Genomic DNA, 14,608 nt, shown 5'->3' on the forward strand with positions numbered 1-14,608 from the left:
TTTTTAGCCATTTGTTCTGGCATCTTATAGCCTCCGTCAGGTTCCCTGCCCACTGACCTTTTTTCCATATGACATGTGCTTTCCGCAGCTTCATAATGAAGAGCTGGACTATGATAAAGAGTATGAAGATGAGGAAGGACACCAGCGTGAGCAGCAGGATGCCACTTTTCTTCCTTGCCAATCCTAAATACTGAGGATTTGCTTCTATAAGGAAAATGAAAAAGGAAGTTTATATACTTTGAGTTTTTTTTTTTTTTTTGTCACTGGAGAATACGTAACAATACTTCTACAATGTGATATAAGCTAATAAACAGCTCAGATGAAGAGATGAGAAAGAGCTTACCCCTGAAGGTAAAGAGACTTACACTGTTCATTCTCTGAGAACAAGCAAACAGGCATACAACAAACAAGGCAATTATGTGTGATGATTTGAAAAGATCTTTTAAGTTACATAGCTATTGGGCTAGTTATTTTTTATTTCTAGAGAAAGCATATGAGAAAATCAACTTAAATTATACTCAGGGGATTCAAATTATTTATAGGAATGATTTTTAGCAAAATATAGTTAAGTAGCAAGAGGGATTGTTAAGGAGTTTTAAAAACTATCCAAATAAAATGAAAATTTATTTATCTTGGTTAGGTTAAATGTGGCCCTACAGGAAGGCATTTGGGCTAAATCAGATGAGCTCTTAAAAATATTTCTAGCCAGGTGCAGTGGCTTATGCCTGTAATCCCAGCACTTTGGGAGGCTGAGATGGGAGGGTTGCTTGAGGCCAGGAGTTTGAGACCAGCCGCGGCAACATAGCGAGACTTTGTCTCTACAAAAATAATAATAATAATAATAATAATAATAAATTGCCAGGAGCCGTGGTGCACACCTGTAGTCCTAGCCACTTGGGAGACTGAGGCAGAGGATCACTTGAGTCCAGACGTTTAAGGTTACAGTGAGCTATGACTGTGAAACTGCACTCCAACCTAGAAGACAGAGTGAGACCTGTCTCTAAAAAAAAAAAAAAAAAAAAGCTTTCTAAACCTAGAATTCTGATTCTATAGGATATAGCTTTGCTAAATGTCCTGGTCACCTTATCTCAACCAACAAATCATTAAGGAGTGCCAGCTACCTGTAGAACATTGTACTTGGACCTGCAGAAGGCACAGTTCATATGCTTTGGGAATTACTTCTCTATACATAAACAAATGAGTAAAAACAAACAAAAGTAAGATATGTCAAATTCTGGATCCATATATATTTATATCATAGTGTGTTCAGGGCTTCAGAGGCAAGAATGGTCTCTGAGGAGTGAGTTGGTCAAAAAAGCTTTCAGTGAAGATATTGGTCTTGAAGGGGAAGTAAGGAGAGGTGACAGGAGGTCTCGTCTTCCACCAGGGGCAGTGAGGATAAACAAGAGCAGGGTGATTGAAAAGGGATGATGTTTTCAGAGAAAAATATATATCTCGTAGGGACTTTGTAGATATGAGACTGCAGAAGTAGGTATTAGATGACACCTAATGAGGTGTTTGGGACTCATGCTCTGTGTTGTAGATTTCAGGAAGCCATAAAGGGTTTCAGAACACAGATATGCAGAGTGTAAAGGGATATTTTGATGGTAGGGTGCTGAAAGTGAACCAGAGGAGGGGAAACTGAAGTTATAATACTCCATGCAGGAGATGATGAGAGCCTGGATTGGGATGTTAACAGTGACAATGGACAGAATAACTGAAAGAGAAGACTCAAAAGTTCTTGGAAATTGACCGATTTTATACATGTGTGTGCATATGCATATACATATACACATACACATACATATATATATTTGTACACATGCACAGGAGTGATAGATGACACTAAGGTTTGGGGCCTGTGTGATGCTTTGGACAAGCTGATTTTGTGGGAGAAGGTGTTGTTTGGTATTTAGCAATGTTGAGTTTGAGGAAATCGCAGAAAATTCAGCTACAGACATATAGAAAATAGAAAGAAATTGAGACTAATGCTGAGGAGGATGTTCTGAAAATATAGGTATAGAAATATTTTGCTGGCCGGGCACAGTGGCTCACACCTGTAATCCCAGCTACTTGGGAGGTGAAGGTAGGAGATCTCTTGAGCCCAGGAGTTCAAGGCTGCAGGGAGCATGATCATTCCCCTGCACCCTGGCCTGGGCGACAGAGAGAGACCCTGTCTCTAAAAACAAAACAAAACCAGAAAAGAAAAAGAGAGAAATCTTTTGCCTAGTGGCAACAGGAACCGTCTTGGGAATGAGTAAACTCTTTAAGAAATAAGGGAAGAACGACCGGGAGCGGTGGCTCAAGCCTGTAATCCCAGCACTTTGGGAGGCCGAGGCGGGGGGATCACCTGAGGTCGGGAGTTCAAGACCAGCCTGACCAACATGGAGAAATCCCATCTCTACTAAAAATACAAAATTAGCCGGGGTGGTGGCACACACCTGTAATCCCAGCTACTCAGGAGGCTAAGGCAGGAGAATCACTTGAACCCGGGAGGTGGAGGTTGCCATGAGCCGAGATCATGCCACTGCACTCCAGTTTGGGCAACAAGAGCAAAGCTCAGTCTCAAAAAAAAAAAAAAAAGAAAGAAAAAAGAAAAAAAACAGGAAGAACAAAAGATGGAGAAGTAAAATCAGAAGTATATACACATTTAAGGAGTCAGAAAAGGAAGATAAGTTAATTGATGGATACAGGGAAGCAGTGGTTAGCAACAGATAACAGAACCAGGAAAAGTATGTCAAGAAGCCAAGAGGTAACTAAATCAAGGAGGGACAAGGGAGTGATTAACCAATCATGTCCTAAAGGGCAGAAAGGTCAAGAAAAAGGAGGACTGACAAAGGCCATTGAATTTATCGATTAAGAGGTTAAAATGTCGAGTGTTTATTCTAAATGCAGTGGATGATACTTACCGGTGGTCAAGTTAGGATCTTGAGTGGTTTGTTCTTTCTCTTCTTTGTCAATTTCCAATGTACTAGAATCTTCCATTACTGACACTAAAGTGAAAGACAATAAAACATGAGCTATGCATACATTATATGCATGTGACTATACACAACTGTAGTTAGATAAGTCTTCCCAGAGCAGCTTGGGAAGTCAAATTAAAAAACAGCACTGAGATCATTTTTGAACTATGGATTTCTTGTAAACATATTTGCAAATGACTGGGCTCACTTTGCCTTGTTTTTTTAAGGTAAATGTTTTGAACACTTACTCTGTGCCCGGCCTCAAACTGAGCACTTGGTATATATTATTTCTCACCACAGGTCTGAGAAAACGGAGATTTAGAGCAGTTATGTAAAGTACCTAAAGTCCTGTAGCAAGTAAGTGGCAAAGCCAATACATAAACTCTGTTTTACCTAACTCTAGAACCCAGCATTTAAACCATTATTTCATACTTCCATCCTGAATCAGGCCTGTTAGGGAGAAGGTCTTTAGGATGCTTCAAGATAACAACTCAACACCAAGGAATGGCATTCCAAGCTTTAAATATAAAAAACCTACTGCCTGAAATGCAGAAAGCAATGATTTTTATGTTGAAATATAGCTTCAGTTATCATTCAGACCTCTGCTTCCTCCCCATTAGAGGTGAGATGTACTATGATTTTTTTTCTAGGCAAGATAAATTATAAAAAATAAGAGACTGTGGGGTTTTTTTTTGTTTTTTGTGTTTTTTTTCAGATCTTACTGCTTATGTTTCCAATTTCCTTTTTTCCCTCTGCAGTTTCTTGCCTTTTAGTCCATTGCACAGCGCCACTATGTGGACCCTGAGGGGAATGAAGCCTCCCATTCTATTGAAAATGGGTATTACAGGTAATAAAATCGTAGAAATGGAAAGCTGAAAGGAATTTTAGAAACCATATTTTTAAAGTCTTATGTATGAAAAAGAGAGCAGAAAATTGAGCTGTTCAGTAATGATGCAAGCCATTAAAAGTAACTAGATTCTAAACACGTTTACAAATATTGGATTATTAAAGCAAGTGATGTGGCTGTTCCACTTCATAATATTTTCAATTTCCATTGTTCTTCAAAAAATTGTATGGTACATATTGTATTTATCAGTGTTTAGAAATCCCAAACATCTACTTTTAAATATTATTTAGGATACACATTTTAAAAAATGTGATCTGATACTTAGAACTATGAACATGATAATGATCTGAAAGCCCTCATTCCACCAAATGAAATTCTTATTGACACACTACATGAAATGGAAAGAGAGTATGTAGGAATTTATGCCTTTCTGGATGAGGCTAATAGTCTTACTCAAAGCACCATAACCATTTCCTTCCTTCCTTCCTTCCTCCCTCCCTCCCTTCCTTCCTTTCTCTTTCTTTCTTTCTTTGTGTCTTTCTTTCTTTCCTTCTTTCTTTTCATTTGTAATTCATTTTCTGAGCAGCTGCGATTGCTGGATACTATGCTAGGTAAACTACAAAGTTAAATCAGAAATATGATCATTGCTCTGAGTTAACTGCTAGTGAGTTCACTGTCTAAAAAACTGGAATTATAATCTAGACATTCTAAAGTATTCTGCATTTGTAGTTCAATCCCATAATAAAAAATGACCTGAGTTATTGACAATCAAGTAATTGATGTGCCTTCAAAGGTGATTTTGTTATTCAATGACAACACCAAATCTACAGCTTCTGTTTCTTTTCTCTTTGTTGATACGAACTCTGTGTTTTGTGTTTGGTGTGCTTTAGATGGGAAAACAAAGAAATGAGTCTCCGTATAAATGAATTCAACCTTGTCCTTTACCGCAGAGGAAATTCAAATGTCACAGTCGTGAATGTGTGTGTGTATATGTGTACATCTCTATCTCAAGCAAACTAGAACTGAACTTGCAAGGCTTATGTCACCCTGAAGCCCATCCCACTAAGTATTCCGATGCCTGATGTGGTTCTACTCCTAGGATGCTACAAAGCTGGAGCCAGCTGGAGGGGGCCTGTATGGTCTTAGCAAAAATTAAAACAAAAAGTATTCTTAAAACTTAGAATGAGAAAAATGACCTTCCCAAGGAGGCACGATTTTTTAAAACAAGTTTTTATGATTTTGACACTTACCAGTACTGGTGGGCTGCTGTGGGTCTTGAAAGGATACAGAGTTTCTCTCCAGAGCATCTGAAGCTGTCTCTTCATCAGTAACTAGGAAAGGGGAAAAACAAAATTCTGCTACTATGGAGAGCAGTTTTACCCACATTGTGCTCAGTAAAAGAGATTGGAGAATATATTTGGCGGCTACCTGCTTGTAGAGCTTGTGCAGAAACCCCAGAACTGTGTGTTCTGCGGCTCCTGCTCTGGTTTTTGAATCTGTATCCCACTGAGTGTCCATCTGCTCACCTGCCTGGTTTAAAGCACAGCATGCTGGACCTCTGTGTGGTGGCAGTGCTAGGCAAAAGGTGTTCACTGTTTCTATCTGTGTCCTTCTATCCATCAATCAATCCCTCTGTCTGTTTATCTACCCATCCACCTATCTATCTATCTATTAGTTAGATGGCTTTGGAATCAGCTTCAGACTGGGCTGAATTCCAGTGCTGCTATTTACTTGCTCCTGAATGAGCTAGACAAGATACCAGATCTCTCTAACACTTTTTTTTTTCTTATCTGTAAAATGGAGATAATGACAGCATTTACCTCTTCGAGTGTTTCATGAGAATTAGTAAGTTCATTTATATAACATGTTTAGTACAATGCCTAGCTATTTATTAAGCACAATGCTACATGTTATTGTATAATATTAGTCAATGCTTAGGAATGTTTCCAGAGGGTCAGCTTAGTATAGGTTTTACCAGTCATTGGACAGACCCACATCCGGGAAGCATGTAACAACTACGCCTGTCATTTTACAAATACTAATACTGACATGTCGGGCCAGGCGCAGTGGCTCACACCTGCAATCTCAGCACATTGGTAGGCTGAGGTGGGTGGATCACCTGAAATCAGGAGTTCAAGACCAGCCTGGTCAACATGGTGAAACCCTATCTCTACTAAAAATACAAAAAACTAGCCGGGCATGGTGGTGTGTGTGTTTGTAATCCCAGCTACTTGGGAGGCTGAGGCAAGAGAATTGCTTGAACCTGGGAGGCAGAGGTTGCAGTGAGCCAAGATCGCACCACTGCACTCCAGCCTGGGTGACAGAGCAAGGAGACTCCCTCTCAAAACAAACAAACAAACAAACAAAAATATATATACACACACACACACACATATATGTATATGTATGTGTGTGTGTATATACATATATATATACTGACACGTCACACGTGGTTCATTTTTTTATAAAATGTGTGAGTGCTTCCTGGTGTTTATTTAATCAAATAATTTTCCATGGTTTTGAAAATGTATCTGGTTGATCAAACATTTAAATGTATGAAAAATATAAAAATACCTGAATTGTGTGTAACGGCTCTGAGGAAAGAAAGAATTACTAAGGAAATGTTATAGAGATAGCAGTATAGACTAGAAGGCTAAAATGAACTCTGACCACACAGGTGCCAGAGAAAATTGAAGAAAGAGGAGAACTGCTGGCAATGAAAAGAGGGAAAACCTGGAATGCTAGTCAAATAGAAGTACTGGGAACAAATTTTAAGAAGAATATGGGGCCGGGCACAGTGGCTCATGCTGTAATCCCAGTACTGTGGGAGGCCCAGGCAGGCAGATTGCTTAAGCTCGGGAGTTTGAGACCAGCCTGGGCAACATGGCAAGACTCCATCTCTACAAAAAATTAGCTGGGCATGGTGGTGCACCCCTGTAGTTCCAGCTACTCAGGAGGATCATCTGAGCCCAGAGAGGTCAAGGCTGCAATGAGCTGTGATCACACCATTGCACTCCAGCCTGCGTGACAGAGTGAGACCTTGTCTCAAAATTTTAAAAAAGAAGAACATCACTGGGGACATATAGAATAAAATTTATCAATAGTGATTAAAATCTTCTAACATAGTATATACTATGTGAATTCAGAAAATTATGTTTATGTACAAAACAAGTTTTATCTATGCATATTTAAAACTAGGTTCTGTACTTGCTTTGATTTATCCTGTTAATTAACGAGCTAGCAAACTATTGTGTTTAGACTGAATGTTGTTTTGATTAGGTGAATACTGGCACATGATGATCTACCTCCCTAGTTGGTCAGAATATTGTAGACCTCTGCTATCCAATATGGTATGCACTAGCTCCAACGACTATTTAAATTAAAATTAATTAAAATGAAAATATATTCAAAATTTAGGCCAGACACAGTGGCTCACACCTGTAATCCTAGCACTTTGGGAGGCAAAGGCGGGCAGATCACCTGAGGCCAGGAGTTTGAGACCAGCCTGGCCAATATGGTGAAACCTGACTCTACTAAAACACAAAAATTAGCTGGGCATGGTGGTGGGCGCCTATAATCCCAGCTACTCGGGAGACTGAGGTGGGAGTATTGCTTGAACCTGGGAGGTGGAGGTTGCAGTGAGCTGAGATGGGAAGCGAAGATTGCAGTGAGCTGAGATAGCACCTTTGCACTCCAGTCTGAGCGACAAGAGCAAGACTCCATCTCAAAAAAAAAAAAAAAAAAAAATTACTTTCTCAGTTGCAATAGTCACACTTAAAGTTTGAATTTTGGGCAACTTGTATCCACCAGTGTGAGCCTGACAACCTCCAAATGCTTAAAGACTTCTGATGAGATCAATGATGATATTAATGAATGTGATTCTGATGCTGAAATGTCAACATTTGAAAGTTCTGTAGAACTTAGTGAATCAGTATTTTCCAAATGACTAACACATAATGTTAGAAAAATCATGCCTGGGTGGAAGTTCTATTCAAAGTGCAAGACAGTTCAGTGGATTTTAATACAACAGTATGAAAAGTTAATTGACATGGGCCCAGCGACTAATCTTTAAGAAACTACTACTTGTTAAGTTTTGGTGTAACGTCAAAGAGGAACATCCACAATTATCTGAACCAGCTATTAAAATACTCTACCCTTTTCCAATTATAAATTTACGTGAGATTAAATTTTTATGTCTTTATTTAAAGCAAAATAACATTTTGGAAGAGATTGAATGCAAAAGTTACAAGAACCTAATTGTTTTCCATTAAGCCAGACATTAAAGAGATTTTCAAAATGTAAAAAAAATGACATTTTTCACATTAATCTTTTCAGTTTACAAAATATGCCTTTTTTTTTCATTAAAATATGTCATTTCTAGGCCAGGTGCAGTGGCTCACGCCTGTAATCCCAGCACTTTGGGAGGCCAAGGCAGGTGGATCACCTGACGTCAGGAGTTCAAGATCAGCCTGGTCAACATGGCAAACCCCATCTCTACTAAAAATACAAAAAAAATTGGCCAGGTGTGGTAGCAGGTGCCTGCAATGCCAGCTACTCAGGAGGCTGAGGCAGAAGAATCACTGGAACCCAGGAGGCGAAAGTTGCAGTGAGCTGAGATCGGGCCACTGCACTTATCTCAAAAAATAAGTTCACTCCATCTCAAAAAATAAAATAAAACAAATATGCCATTTCTGTTAACATGTAGTGGACTTATTATTTTAAAATAAATTTACAGATACATATTTTTTAAATTTCTCAGTTTGAATTTCTAATAGGTAAATATTGACAGACATCACCTACATAAGTAAAAGTTCTTTGGGGTTCGCAATTGTTTTTAAGAGTGTAGAGATGTCCTGAAATCCAAAAGTTTGAGAACTGTTTTTCAAATATTTAAAAAATCCTGTCCCCCGTTAAGTAATAGAAAACCGAGATTCCTCATTTTAAGTACTAACAAGATGAAACAAACCAGGTGCAGTAGCTCATGCCTCTAATCCCAGTGCTTTGGGTGGCCGAGGAGGGAGGATAGCTTAAGCCCAGGAGCTCAGACCAGCCTGGGCACCATAATGAGATTCTGTCTCTATAAAAAACTTTAAAATTAACCAGGTGTGGTGTGTGCACCTGTAGTCCCAACTACTCAGGAGACTGAGGTGGGAGGATCACTTAAGCCCGGGAGGTAGAAGCTGCAGTGAGCTGTGATTGCACCACCGCACTCCAGCCTGGGCTACAGAAGGAGACCTTGTCTCAAAAAAAAAAAAAAAAAAAAAGAAAGAAAGAAAGAAAAAGAAAAGAAAAGGAAAAAGAGTCAGGTGTGGTGGTTCATGCTTGTAATCCCAGCACTTTGGGAAGGAGGCAGAGGTTGGGGGATCGCTTGAGCTCAAGAATTCAAGACCAGCCTGAGTAACATGGTGAAACCCCATATACAAAAAATATGCAAATTAGCGGGGTGTGGGCGTGGTGGCTCATGCCTGTGCTCCCAGCCACTCTGGAGGCTGAGGCAGGAGGATCAACTTGAGCCTGGGAGGCAGAGGTTACAACAAGCCAAGATTGTGTCACTGCCTTCCAGCCTGGGCAACAGAGTGAGACAATCTCAAAAAAGAAAGAAATAAATGATAATTCTGAAATCTGGGTGAGGTGGCTCATGCCTGTAGTTCCAGCACTTTGGGAGGCCAAGGAGGGAGAATTGCTTGAGACCAGGAGTTTTGAGACCAAGCTGAGCAACATAGGGAGACCCTGTCTCAACAAAAAATTAAAAATTAGCCAGATGTAGTGGTACATGCCTGTAGTCCTAGCAACTTGGGGGGCTGATTGTGAACCAGGAAGGTTGAGGCTGCAGTGAGCCATCATCACACCACTGCACTCCAGCTTAAGTGATAGAGTGAGACCCTGTCTCAAAAAACAAAACAAAACAAAAAACCAAAGATAGTCTATTCAAAAATCTATTCCTGTTGCTCTGCTCTCTTTCTCCAAGCGTCACACTGTGGCTTTTTCAGAGGAAGGCACTTCTTTCCTCAGGACCACTCTAGTCCTGGTGCTGGCGTGACTCTCACTTTCCCCAGGTCCCTCCGTGCAGAGCATAGGAATGAAAGGGGTCAGAACTCTTATGTGTAAACGTGTTTTAAAGCATCCTCGGCTAGTAATATTTTTTTCCTAATTGGGTGAACAAAATGTTTGTAGCATCTGTATGTCAATATAGTAGCAGCTAGCCAAATGGAAAAAACAGTGAACTAATGGAAGCCGTCAATAGCTGATGCTGGCGTTTCTCTTCGAATACTATTTGGAGATCTGGCAGTGAGTACAGCAAATAGATAGATCACAAATAAAAATTAAGTCTTAGCCTATTATTATTATTATTATTATTGTTAGACAGAGTCTCGCTCTGTTGCCCAGGCTGGAGTGCAGTGGTGTGATCTTAGCTCACTGTAAACTCTGCCTTCCGGATTCAAGCGATTCTTATGCCTCAGCCTCCCAAGTAGCTGGGATTACAGGCGCCCACAACTATGCCCGGCTAATTTTTTTATTTTTAGTAGAGATGGGGTTTCGCCATGTTGGCCAGGCTGGTCTCGAACTCCTGACCTCAGGTGATCCACCCGACTCAGCCTCCCAAAGTGCTGGGATTACAGGCGTGAGCCATCACGCCTGGCCTTAACCTATTATTAAAAACATCTTTAGCTATAATTTTGAGTCATGTAGAGCTATAGCCGTAAGGGAGGAGAACTGCCATTTCCCCCTTCATAGTAATTTTTGTAGATGGCTTGAACAGTTGCTGAAAATTAAGAACGCATTTTTTTCCAACATTGTTGGTTCTCCTATTGAAGAATCTAAATGTCTTTAGGAAGCTTTTAGATATAGCCTCATCCCCCACAGGCCCCGTGCTTCAGTTCTACTGCTGGAGGTGGGGGTGTGGGGTGGGGATGACTCACAGCGGGGCGGGGGTGGTTGTTAAGGTTACTGTGCAGCTCAGTCTGTGAGTCCATGGGTCTTACAGTGCAGCTTCTGCAATGACTACTTTTGGTTTGGTGAGAAAGTGACCCGTGGAAAGTATGTGGTAGTCAGAGGGGGCCTGTTAACCGCAGCCACAGCCCCCATAGGGCAGTATGGCAGCTTTCCCACAGCGAGGTTCTCCTAAGCAAGCTTGACTTTCAGCATCAGCTTGATAAAAGAGTTTTTCAATAAATGCATTGTCATGCAACAGTTTCCTCTTTCACTAATGTGAGTAATTCCTTATACTTCAGGAATTGATTACACGAAGTACCTTGTAAAACAATGAAACTCAGAGTCCTACTAATTGCAAACTTCTTACAGGACTCATGCATCTTAAAGGATACCTCTTGGCTCAAAGAGTTGTGGACAGTTTTAAAATTATTTCTTGGACTTTTGGGGAAAGAATCACAGAATAGAGGTTCTGAGAATGGAGGCAACTCATCTTCACATTTAATATTGGATATTTAAAATGGTGTTCAACTCAGAATATTAACATGGTTAAACTAAAATCTTCAAAGCAATTATAACAATAAAATAAATCTAAACAGGAATTATGTCTTCATGTAACTGTGTGTTTCATATTGACATAAAATGATATTGACAATTTCAGTTTATTTCAGCTAATATTATCTCCTTCTGGATCAAGTACAAAGATGTAGTATGATTCATATGATTGCTCCAAAAACACAACGGCAATAAAACTATTTAAAGTCATTATCAAAAAGCAAGCATAACACTATTTGCATATGGCGCTCTGCTAGGCTTTCTGCTTAACTGGGGTTCTTTTGAACATTGGAATAGTTGAAATTCCGTCACTCACCTGGAGAAATTTCAATCAGTACAGGAATTTGCTATTAGGAAGAGCTTTGTTGGCAGTAATCTCACTCTGAAGGACTTTGCCCACTGCATTTAATTTTGTTTGATAGTGTAATATTAAAGTAAATCAAAAATTATTAAAGAGAATCATTAGTTCTTCTTACCCAAATCTTCAAACCGGAAGGGTGCTACTAGTTTTCTCCCTTGCAGGCCTCTGTGCCGGATAATGCAGTCCACTGTTGAATTTTTGCCGTAAGTGTGGATTATGAGAGTGCTGGTAGTATTACATTTCTTCCCATCAGTTTCAAATTCATGGTGGGTTCCACCTGCGTAGCAATTTAAAGAGGTTATGGCTATTTAATGCTAGGTTCTACTAGAGGCCAATGGCCTTGACTTCAGGGCAAACATTAGATTTCTAACCTCAGCCAGTTCCCTTGTATAGGCTTGGCTCTGGTCACAAAGGCAAACAGATGAATGAGAGTAGATGATGGTTTTCTACAAAGTTTTCACTACTGGAAATAAAAAAAATTCAAAGCTTAAGAAGGATAGCTTGATGTTGTTATGAAACACAAAGATCCAAGACCTTATTCCGGTTATATGAATAAGGCGAATTAAAGGGGAAGTCTTATAACGAAGCAGAATTGGCACTGCACTGGGAATCAGATCTAGGTTTAGGTCTTTTCTCTCTAGAACTCCATTTGACCCTCAGTATTCTCAACTGTAAAGGGTCCTTTGTAACTCTAAGAATGTTGATTACAGGCCGGGCGTAGTGGCTCACACCTGTAATCCTAGCACTCTTGGAGGCCGTGGAACACCTGAGATCAGGGGTTGAAGACCTGGCCAACATGGTGAAACCCCGCCTCTACTAAAACTACAAAAATTAGCTGGGTGTTGTGGCAGGCGCCTGTAATCCCAGCTACTCCAGAAGCTGAGGTAGGAGAATCGTTTCAACCCAGGAGGCAGAGGTTACAGTGAGCCGAGATCGCACCACGGCACTCCAGCCTGGGAGACAGAGTGAGACTCCATCTCAAAAAAAAAGAAAAAAAATTGTTCATCACATAGATATCAAAGGTAATGTCTGTTGAAAAGCAAGCAAACTATAAACAGTACCCAGGCATCATAATTAATTAGTTATTCTGTTTCAAAGGCTCAACCTTTAGGTGCTTTATTACAAGAATATTTTTAATCTGTCCTTGTGGGTATGACACAATATAGTACTATACAATATAGGGAAGATCATATCTGTTTCAATTATACGTATTATGTTAAATGTATTTTCAATTTTATATTTGGGAAAAAGTTCAGGCTCAGAGCTATTATACTTCTTTTTTTTTTTTTTTGACGGAATTTTGCTCTTGTTACCCAGGCTGGAGTGCAATGGTGTGATTTTTTTGCTCACCCCACAACCTCCGCCTCCTTGGTTCAAGCAATTCTCTTGCCTCGGCCTCCTGAGTACAAGCATGCGCCACCACACCCGGCTAATTCTGTATTTTTAGTAGAGACAAGGTTTCTCCATGTTGGTCAGGCTGGTCTCGAACTCCTGACCTCAGGTGATCCGCCCACCTCGGCCTCCCAAAGTGCTGGGATTACAGGCGTGAGCCACTGCACCCAGCCTGAGATGTTATACTTCTGTATTTACTTATTTTAGAAAATTTTGTGAAATTTGAAGAAGTCATTACAGTTCACTTTAGATTTTTACCTGTTTTAAACAAAAACATTTTCATTATCTGTGATTAGCCTTTCAAGATTGAGGCATAATGTTGATTGGTTGTAAGAATAATTTGTCTGGAAAAGAACTAATAGAATATTAAATGGTGTCTTCTGCCACTAGAGGGTGCCAAAACATTTAAAAATCTCCTGGAAATTTGAACAGGAAGGAAGACAAAGAAGAGAACCATTTCTCCACTTACCGGACACCTCCACGCCATTCCCAAGTAGCCAGGTTATCTGCGGAGGGGGCTTGCTTCTCATCGCGGAGCACATGAGTACAACATGTTCTTCTCCATTTTGCTTTCTGATAACTGAAGCTTCCAGGATTGGCTTGAAAGGAGTTGCTAGAAGAAAATGGATTTTTCTGTGTTTAATTAGGTATGAGTCTGCATATCTCAACATAGCACAGAGCCTAATAATCTGTAGGTGATTGTTGTAGGGTATACTCTAATTAATGGGCCTTTTTTTTTTTTTTTTTTTAAAGACAGAGTCTCCCTCTGTTGCCCACGCTGGAGTGTAGTGGCAAGATCTCAGCTCACTGCAACCCCCACCTCCCAGGTTCACGCAATTCTCCTGCTTCAGCCTCCTGAGTAGCTGAGATTACAGGCGCCTACCACCACACCCAGCTAATTTTTGTATTTTTCGTAGAGACGGGATTTCTCCATGTTGGCTGAGCTGGTCTCCAGCTCCCGACCTCAAGTGATCCGCCCACCTCCACCTCCCAAAGTGCTGGGATTACAAGCGTGAGCCACTGCGCCCGGCCCATGTTTTTAACTTAATCTGTTCCAGAATACAGCCATGTTAAAGGGCTTTTATGTGCTTGCAAAGCAACTTTGGCTGAAGCCAGAATGTGTATTACTCAGTGTGTTGTTAGTCTCTGAAAATTCCCAAACAAGCAATGTAGCAACAATTCTTAAAATGTGATATATGAGGCCGGGCGAGTTGACTCACGCCTGTAATCCCAGCACTTTGGGAGGCCGAGGCAGGCGGATCACGAGGTCAGGAGATCGAGACCATCCTGGCCAATCAACATGGTGAAACCCCCATCTCTACTAAAAATACAAAAATTAGCTGGGCATAGTGGCGCACACCTATAATCCCAGCTACTCGGGAGGCTGAGGCAGGAGAATCGCTTGAACCTGGGAAGGGGAGGTTGCAGTGAGCCGAGATCACGCCACTGTACTCCAGCCCGGGCAACAGAGCGAGACTCCATCTAAAAAAAAAAAGGTGCGTTTATCTTATAAAGGGCACGTTCATCTTTTTCTTTATATCTCTGTCTTGGAAATACTTT

The 14,608-nt window shown here is 40.5% G+C and overlaps 1 protein-coding gene across 4 annotated transcripts in view; it reads right to left on the minus strand.

Moving 5' to 3' along the window:
* CRTAM (cytotoxic and regulatory T cell molecule) overlaps positions 1-14,608 on the minus strand; it is a 33,817-nt gene that overhangs the window by 4,652 nt on the left and 14,557 nt on the right. For all 4 annotated transcript variants that reach the window (XM_009187533.4, XM_021926642.2, XM_003910852.5 and 1 more), the window contains 5 exons: positions 13,518-13,661; positions 11,772-11,933; positions 5,061-5,141; positions 2,910-2,993; positions 58-204 (listed from right to left, as the gene is read on the minus strand). In XM_009187533.4, the coding sequence (XP_009185797.2) occupies positions 58-204; positions 2,910-2,993; positions 5,061-5,141; positions 11,772-11,933; positions 13,518-13,661 (618 nt within the window). The remainder of the gene's footprint in view (positions 1-57; positions 205-2,909; positions 2,994-5,060; positions 5,142-11,771; positions 11,934-13,517; positions 13,662-14,608) is intronic.

The sequence above is a fragment of the Papio anubis genome, chromosome 12, assembly GCF_008728515.1.
Source record: "Papio anubis isolate 15944 chromosome 12, Panubis1.0, whole genome shotgun sequence".
NCBI lineage: Eukaryota > Metazoa > Chordata > Mammalia > Primates > Cercopithecidae > Papio > Papio anubis.